The 10301-nt window shown below is 40.6% G+C and overlaps 1 protein-coding gene across 7 annotated transcripts in view; it reads right to left on the bottom strand.

The window, feature by feature from the left end:
- LOC126996070 (zwei Ig domain protein zig-8-like) overlaps window positions 1-10301 on the bottom strand; it is a 231462-nt gene that overhangs the window by 28297 nt on the left and 192864 nt on the right. For all 7 annotated transcript variants that reach the window (XR_007750904.1, XR_007750900.1, XR_007750903.1 and 4 more), the window contains one exon: window positions 3206-3416. Coding sequence is in view for 2 of the 7 variants with exons in the window: in XM_050856140.1 (XP_050712097.1) it covers window positions 3206-3416 (211 nt within the window). In the remaining 5 variants the exon portion in view is untranslated. The remainder of the gene's footprint in view (window positions 1-3205; window positions 3417-10301) is intronic.

Genomic DNA, 10301 nt, shown 5'->3' with positions numbered 1-10301 from the left:
TTTCTATAATCCTTTCCACTTGTATCTTTTTTTGTAATTTCAGTCTTTTCTTTTTTTAACTTTCAACGCGTTCAGGGTTTTCTAGTTTTTATTTACCATTTACTCTCTTTCTCTCTTACTCGTAACTTCATTTCAATACCGAGTTCTCTATCACCATTTCCATTTGTATGTTTTTTTTTAATTTTAGTCTTTTCTTTTTTAGCTTTCAATGTCTTCAGGGTTTTCTAGTTTTTATTTACCATTTACTCTCTTTCTCTCTTACTCGTAACTTCATTTCAATACCGAGTTCTCAATCACCATTTCCATTTGTATGTTTTTTTTTGTAATTTTAGTCTTTTCTTTTATAACTTTCAATGTCTTTAGGTTTTTCAGTTTTTATTCTTCATTTTCTCTCTCTCTTACTCGTAACTTCATTTCAATACCGAGTTCTCTATCACCGTTTCCATTTGCATTTTTGGGGGCATTTCAGTCTTTTCTTTTTTTTATTTCAGTCTTTTCTTTTTTTAACTTTCAATGTCTTCAGGGTTTTTCTAGTTTTTATTCACCACTTACTCTCTTTCTCTCTTACTCGTAACTTCATTTCAATACCGAGTTTTCTATCACCATTTCCATTTGCATCTGTTTATTTTTCTCATATAGTTTTTTCTTCACCGTTTTTGTCCTCCGGTTCCGTCTCTCAATTCCACTACTTTTTCTCCTCCTTGACGCTCCGTTTCACACTATCTTCTCCATCGCCGCTTCTTTTACTCCTTTCTTTATTCCAGTTCTTCTTTCAGCGTTTCATCGCAACCGTTTTTCGTCCTCTCCGTCCTTCTCTTTTTACTAACATATTTTTTTTCTCTTTGTTTATGCTGGAGGAAAGAAATGATACAAAAAGAGGATGAAGAAAAAAAAAACTTGCAATAGAAGAACTCAGAGAATGGATTGAAAAGAGAATGCCAGAGAAAAGTAATATAGGCGATAAAAGCCAAAGAAAAAAAAGAAGAAAAATAAAGAAAAAGTAGGGAAAAAATGAATAAGCAGAGAGAGAAAAGAAAAAAATATAGAAAAAGTAGGGGAAAAAATGAATAAGCAGAGAGAGAAAAGAAAAAAATATAGAAAAAGTAGGGGAAAAAATGAATAAGCAGAGAGAGAAAAGAAAAAGATAGAGAAAAAATAGGGAAAAAAAGGAAGAGAAGAGAAAGAGAGAGGGAGAAAAAAAAGATAACGAAAGAAAAGCAAGAAAACAACAGCATCCTCTTCGACGTAGCATTTCAACATGATCTTTACTTACAGTTTCACATGATCTTTACTTTTTACTTTCTTTCTTATTTTTTTTTACTTTACTCACACATTACACTTATTCATCCTCGCCCTCTTTCTCCGTTCACACCTTATCCTTCTCCCTTACCCTTTTCCCTTTACCTTTGCCCCATTCTCTCCTAACACACCTGCATATTACCTGTCCTATCACACCCAACTTAACTCATCTTTTTTCCTAACTCATTTTAACAACTTATTTTCTTTGCCACACTTTTTAGCATCTATCTCCTCACACCTCTTGAAACACTTACTCCTCCTCATCTTCCTGTTTTTTCTCTCTCACACCTTTCTGTTTACCTGTCTCACCCCCTTCCCTTCCGGACACATCTTTATACTACCTGTCCTAGCACACTTTACCTAACACACTTTTTTCCTTTAGTCTTTATGGCACACTTATGTTTTTGTTGACCTCCTCTTTAGCATCTATCGCATCACACCTCTTGAATCACTTACTCCTCTTCGTCCTCCTCCTCTTTTTTCTTTCACACCTTCCCTTCACCTGGCTCACCTCTTCCCCCCTAACGCACCTGCTAATCACCTTTCCTAACACCGAGCCTTAGCAACTTTTTATCGTTAACTCTTTATAACTTTTTTTTACCACACCTTTTAGGAACTGCCGCATCAGATATCTTGTAACATTAACTCCTCTTCCTCCTCTTCTCTCCCCTCCTCTATTTTCCTTCACACCTGGATAACCTTCTCTCCCTGACACACCTTTATTTCCTTACTTATTTGAACACTTTTTACTACACCTTTTAGAATCTACCACATCACACCTCTTGAAACACTAACTCTTCCTCCTCCTCCTCCTCCTCCTCCCTTCCCCTGCTCACTTGTCGCAGCACTCACCTGGAGGACGCGCAGGTGGATCAGGTGACATCCAGGTGAAGCGGCGGCACCTGACACGTTAAAATGCTCCTTACTTTACCCCTCTCCTCCCGTGACAAGTCTGGACTCAGCAACTCTCTCTCTCTCTCTCTCTCTCTCTCTCTCTCTCTCTCTCTCTCTCTCTCTCTCTCTCTCTCTCTCTCTCTCTCTCTCTCTCTCTCTCTCTCTCTCTCTCTCTCTCTCTCTCTCTCTCTCTCTCTCTCTCTCTCTCATTCACCGCTTTTTTTCCTTGTCTTCGTTCATTTTCTTTTCGATTTCACTTGTTTTTTTCTCTTTTCTTCCCATCTCTCTCTCTCTCTCTCTCTCTCTCTCTCTCTCTCTCTCTCTCTCTCTCTCTCTCTCTCTCTCTCTCTCTCTCTCTCTCTCTCTCTCTCTCTCTCTCTCTCTCTTTTTGCGTGGTAACCAGGATGTCACACTTTCCCTGCTTCACCGACTAATGGACTCTCAACTATCACAGGTTCAGGGGTCAATGATACGGAGATGAGCACCGAGGCCAAGCGTAGTTAAAGTTCATGCCCCTCCACTTTACACTCACCCACGAAAGACTGATAAATGAGACGGCTTTAGGATAGTGTGGCGAATGTCTGACACTAACTCTCTCTTCCTTTTCAATATTCGTAAACCTTCTTCCTACCCTTCCCATTCACACAAACTCACCTCTCTCCCATCACCCACTCATTCACACTCACCCATGTCAGGCAGGTGGATGAGGTGACTTTTGGATACTGTGGTTGATGTCATACACTCATAAACATCCATTCTCTACCCTTCCAAACACTCACAAACCCATTTTATACCCAGCCCATACATACAAACCCACATCTTTTCTTTCATTTACTCATCCGCACTCACCCACGACAGACAGGTGGATGAGGTGACTTTTGGATACTGTGGTGGATGTCATACACTCATAAACATCCATTCTCTACCCTTCCAAACACTCACAAACCCATTTTCTACCCAGCCCATACACACAAACCCACAACTTTTTTTTCATTTACTCATCCGCACTCACCCACGACAGACAGGTGGATGAGGTGGCTCTTGGGCGGCGTGGTGGATATCTGACACTCGTAGAGGCCGGCGTCCCGCTCCTGCAGGTAGTGTATCATGAGCAGCCAGTCCTGGGAGGCGGCGGCGTGGCGGGCGGTGAAGCGGTCATCGGAGGTGTAGGTGAACCCGCCCACGGCCAGCAGGTGCACATCGCGGTGGCGGATCCATGACACCTGAGATGGAGAGGTGAGGGGTGAACAGGTGAGGAGGTTGTTATTGTTGTTGTTGTTGTTGTTGTTGGTGGTGGTGGTGGGGTTTGGGAGAGGTCGTTGTTTGATGTTTGTTGTATTTTTTTTTATATAGCAAAGGAAGCAGCTCAAGGGCAACAACAACAAAAAAAAGCGTAGAAAATGTCCGCTAATCGCTGCTCCTATGAAAAAGAAAATGAAAGAGTGGCAAAAGAGAGGTGAAAAGGGTTTGTATTTGCGGTTGTAGTTGTTGTGGTTGTGGTGGTAGTTGTGGTTATAGTAATGGTGGTAGTAGTGGTAGTGGTAATGGAAGTAATATTAAAAAAAATAACTAGGAGAATTAGGAAGATTAAGATTACGATTAGAATGAAGATGATGATTATGATGATGATGAAGATGATGATGATGATGATGATGATGATGAGGAGGAGGAGGAAGAAGACGACGTGAAAAGAGGAAGGGCAAGGGAAAGAAGAGATAAAGAGGTGCAAATAATATACGAAATGTCTTGCAAGCTTTAGCAAAATAATAAGTAGCAAAAATGCTGATAATAAAACAACAAAAGAAAACGACGGGAAAGAGTAGGATTAGAATTAGCAGTGTCGCCAATAGTATTACAAGTATTACCAACACAACAACAAAGGCTTTAAAACGAGACAACAACAACAACAACAAAAAAGACATAAAAAAAGGCGAAACAGGAAGGAACGAACGAACGCACACACACACACGCTTCCGGAAACGCTGCAATATATTTCTGGGGGATAGCGACGAATCGAAGGGAAAAAAAACAAGGCTGCGCAAAACTCCACGGTTATATTTGCAATCTTTTCCGCTTGAGAGTAATATTAAAGGAGGGAGACAATAAAAGAGAGAGAGAGAGAATTTAACTCTCCATAATAACTTTCGTACGGTATGGTAATGAAAAAAAAAAAAACTAATATATTATCTGCTTTTTCTTAATTCAATAAAAATAATGTATAGAAATGAGAGGAAAAGATAAAAAAAGATAAAGGGGGAGAGGTAACAGATGCAGATATATATATATATATATATATATATATATATATATATATAGATATAATAGAGAGAGAGAGAGAGAGAGAGAGAGAGAGAGCATGCCGGAGGACAATTATATAGAACAAAAAAATTAAGCGCTCGGAGATGCATAATAAAACTCACGGATCAGTCAACACACGAATTTTCTCTTCCTGTTATTGCTCGCCTTCTTTTCGCTTTTAATATCCATCGTTTTTTCAGTCAATTCTTCCGTCCGGATCGTAATCGTTGTATTAATAACGATGGATGGTTGGTAAGGAGTTTCTATTATTGCCTTATGAACTTGTGTGTGTGTGTGTGTGTGTGTGTGTGTGTGTGTGTCTCTCTCTCTCTCTCTCTCTCTCTCTCTCTCTCTCTCTCTCTCTCTCTCTCTCTCTCTCTCTCTCTCTCTCTCTGTTTATCTATTTATCGAACTATCTCTATTTATCTCTTCTTTATCTCCTGCTTTCTTTTATTCTTTTTTTTTTCTTTCTCTCTTTTATCTGCTTTGTATCTTTTTTCTTTTTTCTCTTCTCTTTTTTATCTACTTCATCTACTTTATATCTTTTTTTCCTTCTTTTCCATCTGTCTGTTCGCTTATCTGCATGTCTGTCTGTCTATCTGCCTGTCTGTTTGTCTGTGTAAATATCTATCTAAACCTTCCTGCTCTATTTCTAGTTTCACTTATTTTCTCTGCTGTTTTGTATTTCTCTTCTCATTTCTCTCTTTCTTTTGCATTTGGAATCACAAAGGAGTGAACACACAAACACACACACACACACACACAAACACACACACAAACACACACTCACACAAAACAAAGAAACAAAAACAAAAACACACCAACACACACAGCACTTTCCTTCTTTTTCCTCAACTCCTTCCTTCCCTCCCTCACCCCCCCCCCCTTTCTCCCTCTCATTATACATTCAAAGTTATTCCGACACTCTTCAAGGAATGGCTAAATACTCGACGCCGCCATAATTTGGGAGTTGTGTTTTCTTCTCCCCTTCTTTCTTCTTTCTAATTCCGCGTAAACACCCTTTGAAGCGATTCCCCGAGAAGATTTCAGCCGGCAAAGCGCTTCTCGTTAAAAGTAATTTGCTTGCATTCCCCTCTTGGCCCTGCCCGGATGGTTGGCTTGCTCCTCCGCCTCCCCGTCTTCCTGCTCCTCCTTCTTTTCTTCCTTTCCTTCTTCATCCTCTTGTGACTCTGGGTGGCTGGTTATCTTTCTGTTTTCTTCTTCTACTTCTCCTCCTTTCCTTCTTCCTCCTCCTGTGACTCTGGGTAGCTGGTTCTCTTTCTGGCTTCTCCTTCTTCTCCTCCTACCCTTCCTCCTTCTCCTCCTACCCTTCCTCCTCCTTCTCATCCTGTTCCTCTTCTTCCTTCTTCCTTCTCTTGTGACTCTGGGTAGCTGGTTCTCTTTCTGCTTCTCCTTCTTCTCCTCCTACCCTTCCTCCTTCTCCTCCTCTTCCCCCTCCTTCTCCTCCTGTTCCTCTTCTTCCTTCTTCCTTCTCTTGTGGCTCTGGGTTGTTTGTTCTCTTTCTATCTTCTTCTTCTTCTTCTCCTACCCTTCTTCCTTCTCCTCCTCTTCCCCCTCCTCCTGTTCCTCTTCTTCCTTTTTCCTTCTCCTGTGGCTCTGGGTGGCTGGTTCTCTTTCTGGCTTCTCCTTATCCTCCTCCTACCCTTCCTTCCCCCTCCCCTTCCCTCTTTTCCTCCTCTTCCTCATCATCCCCCTTCTCCGTCTTCTTCTTCCTCCTGTGACCTTGAGTGGTTGGGTTTCTGTTTGGCTTCTCCATCTTCTCCTCCTCCCCTTACTTCCCTCTCCCCTTCTCTCTCTCTCTCTCTCTCTCTCTCTCTCTCTCTCTCTCTCTCTCTCTCTCTCTCTCTCTCTCTCTCTCTCTCTCTCTCTCTCTCTCTCTCTCTCTCTCTCTCTCTCTCTCTCTCTCTCTCTCTCTCTCTCTCTCTCTCCCGCGATTTCCATGCCTAAACACTGCTGTTCAAAGGCTCCTCAAATACCAAACGAGTTTCTTTTTCGGAGACTTTGTGGAACTTGGCGACTCGGAAGGAAGAAACGAAGGACACGCAGGCAGAGGGGAGGCAGGCAGGGATGGGGAGGGAGGAGGAGGGGTGGAGAAGAGAGTGAGGGAGGGTGAGAGGGAGGAAGGAATAAAGGACAAACAAGCAGGCAGTGGCAGGGAAGGAGGCGGAGTGGAAGAGAGAGGGAGGAAGGGAGGAAGGAAGGAAGGACACACACAGACGCTGGGAGCAGGGTTGACAAATTATCGTACTCATCGCATTGCATTTTCGTAGTTTCTGACCGAGATAACTGTAGCAAAAAAACAAAGAAGCATTCATAAATAAGAGTTTTAACGCTGACTTTAATTTTTCATCGTTATTTGTGTAGGTGCGAGAGTTTGTGGCTAAAAATTGATGAATAAAAAGTGGTGAATACGATAATCTGGCAACGCTGGCTGGGAGGCTGGCAGGGATGAGGATGGAGGGGTAGAAAAAATGAGGGAGAGATGGATTGAGGGAAAGGACGAGGGAACGAAGGAAGGATTGAAGGAAAGAAGGAGTGACGGGCGTAACAGATGGTTGGACACGGAAGGGGGATGAAAGAAATGTTAGGAAGAAAGGAATGAATGAATGAGTGAAGGAAGGACAGGAAGGAATGGACGTAAATGAGGGAGAGATGGACTGGGGAAAGGAGGAGGGAACGAAGGAATGAAGGAAAGAAGGAAGGAGTGACGGGCGTAACAGATGGTAGGACACAGAAGGGGGATGAAAGAAATGTTTAGGAAGAAAGGAATGAATAAATGAATGAATGAATGAAGGAAGGAAGAAGGACAGGGAGGTATGGACGTAAATGTAGAGAGAAAGAAATGAAGGAAGGATGAACATAAATATTGAATGAATGAAACTACAGATCATAAAGGAAGAAAAGAAGAAAGAAAGGCAAGAAAGAATGAAAAGCAAGATCGTTTCAGAAAAAGAAAAGGAATTAAAGTAAAGAAGTAGAGAAGGATTGCCAACACTGGGGGATGAACAGAGAGGAGGAAGAAGAAGAAGAGGATACATAAGGAATAAAAAGAGGAAACAGAGAAGGAAAGAAGAAAGAGATATGAAGGAAAGGAAGAAGTGAATAAAGACTGGCGATCCGAGAAGAGGAAAAAGAGAGAAGGAGGAGGATGCAAAACAAATAAGAAGAGAAAAACGAGAAGGAAAGGAGGAAAGAAGAAAGGGAAATGAAGGAAAGAAGAGGAAGGAAAAGAAAATAGTAGATATAAATTGGCGATCCGGGAAGATAAAGAAGAGTGGAGAAGGATACATAAGAAATAAAAAAAGGAAAGAGAGAAGGAAAGAGAAAAGAAGGAAAGAAGAAAGGGAAATGAAGGAAAGGAGAAGAAGGGACAGAAAGTAGATAAGATTGGGGATCCCAGAAGAAGAGGAAAAAGAGAGAAGGATATATAAGCAATAAAAAGAGGAAAGATGGAAAAAAGAAAGAAAAATGAAGGAAAGGAAAGGAAAGGAAAGAAAGAAGTAAAAAGAAAATGGAAATAAGAAGAGGAAAGAGAAAAAGAAAAGACGGAAGGAAAAGAAAGAAAAAAAAGAAGCAGATAAAGACTAACGATACGAGAAGAAAAAGAAGAAGAAGAAAGAAGAATATATACGGAATAACAACAAGAGGAAAGCGATAAGACAAGAGAGAGTGACGGGCTCGCAAAGGTCATCTCCGTGTGTGTCTTGGGGAGCGGGTTGGTGACTCCTGACATCGATCTATCACCTTGTTGATCTATTTATTTGGCCTTGCTTTCTCTGTATCTGATTTCAAGCTCCGTGTGCTTCAAATGCGAGGTTGCGTTTGATGAATTAGTGGAACGGAGCGACGCAGGGGAGAGGGACGGAAGAAAGACAGGGAAAAAACGGAGAAAAGAACGAGAGAATAATGAAGGAATAAAGGAAAGGAAGGAAGGGTGATGGAAAGTGGTAAATTAATGGAACAAAGCGATGCAGAGGAGACGAACGAAAGGAAGAGAAGAAAGAAACGAAAGAACGAATGATTAAATGAGGAAGGAAGATTAGGATAGAAGGAAGGAAGGATGTTAGAAAGTGAAGAAAGCGAAGAAAGAAGAAAGGAAGAGAGAAGGAAAAACGGAAGAACGAATCAATGAATAACGAAGAAAGAAAAGAAGGAAGGAAGGAAAGAAAGAAGGAGGGAAAGAAGGAAGGAAGGAAAGAAGGATGTTAAAAAGTGATGAATCAAAGGAACCAAGCGATGCAAGGGAGAAGGAAGGAATGGAAGAGAAGGAGAGGAAAACGAAGAAGCGAATCAGTGAATAAGGAAGAAAGAATAGAAGGAAGGAAGGAAAGAAGGAAGGAAGGAAAGAAGGATGTTAAAAAGTGATGAATTAACGGAACCAAGCAATGGAAGGGAGAAGGAAGGAAAGGAAGAGAAGGAGAGGAAAACGAAGGAGCGAATCAGTGAATAAGGAAGAAAGAACAGAAGGAAGAAAGGAAAGAAGGAAGGAGGGAAAGAAGGAAGGAAGGAAGGAAGGAAGGGTGTTAAAAAGTGATGAACCAAGCAATGCAAGGGAGAAAGAAGGAAAGGAAGAGAAGGAGAGGAAAACGAAGGAGCGAATCAGTGAATAAGGAAGGAAGAATAAACTGAAAGAAGAAAGAAAGGAAGGACGTTAGGAAATCATAAATTAACGAAACCGAACGAGGCAGAAGAGAGGGGAGAAAGGAAAAGAAGAAAGAAAACCGAAGAACGAATCAATGAATAACGAAGGGAGACTAAAAGGAAGGAAGGAAAGAGTTAAGAAAGTAAGGAAGGAAGCAATTAGTGAATGGAGGAAGAATGAGGGAGAGGAAATAAATTAGATGGTAAAGGATGAACGGAGGAAAAAAAAGAAAGCAAAGAAGAAAGGAATAAGAGGACGAATGAACGAAGGAAGGGAGTAAGAAAGAAGGAGAAAAAAGTTTGATGGGAAGGGAGAATGAAGGGATAAAGAAAGAAAGGAAGGAAGAAGTGAAGAGAAAAGAAATATATAAAGGAATCCATGAAAAAAGGAATCAATTGAAAGAAGGAAGGAAGAACTAATTTAAATGAGGAGGAAGTAAGAAAAGGAGACAGAAAATAACAAAAAAGAAAAAAAAAGCGAAGGAAGAAAGCAATAAACAAAAGAACAAATTAATGAAAGAAATAAGTGAGAGAAAGAGGGAAGGAAGGAAGGAAGGAGAGGAGGGAAGTTAGATGGGAAGGAAGAAAGAAGGAGAAAAGATAAAAAACGGAAAAAAGAGAAGAAGGAAGTAATAAATAAAAACAAAACAAAACAAATAAATGAAAGAAATGAGTGAAGGAAGGAATTCAGTTGGGAAGAGAGGAAGAAAGAAAAGGAGAAAGAACAAAGAAAAGGAAGAAGGCAAAGAAGAAAGGAGTAAATACATAAATAAACGAAGAAATGAATGAAAGAAAGAAGCAAAGGAAGGAATTCAGATAGGAAGAGAGGAAGAAAGAAAAGGAGAAAGAAAATGGAAAAGAAAAAAGGCAAAGAAGAAAGGAGTAAATACATAAATAAACGAAGAAACGAATGAAAGAAAGAAGCGAAGGAAGGAATTCAAATGGGAAGAGAGGAAGAAAGGAAACGAAAAATAAAGAAAATAAAGAAAAAGAAAAAAAAAACAAAGAAGGAAGGAAGCAAGCAACATATAAACAACACAAATGAATGAGAGAAATAATTACTTGGGTCTCCAGGAAAACATAAACACTCTAAACCTTCCACTGTTGACTGCCAGCGTGAGTTCTTCGTAGCCTCCATAAAGGTTGGA

The sequence above is a fragment of the Eriocheir sinensis genome, chromosome 9 (genome assembly GCF_024679095.1).
Source record: "Eriocheir sinensis breed Jianghai 21 chromosome 9, ASM2467909v1, whole genome shotgun sequence".
NCBI classification, from domain to species: Eukaryota; Metazoa; Arthropoda; class Malacostraca; order Decapoda; family Varunidae; genus Eriocheir; species Eriocheir sinensis.
The sequence above is the reverse complement of the archived record's forward strand: the minus strand, read 5'-3'. Positions and strand labels throughout refer to the sequence as shown.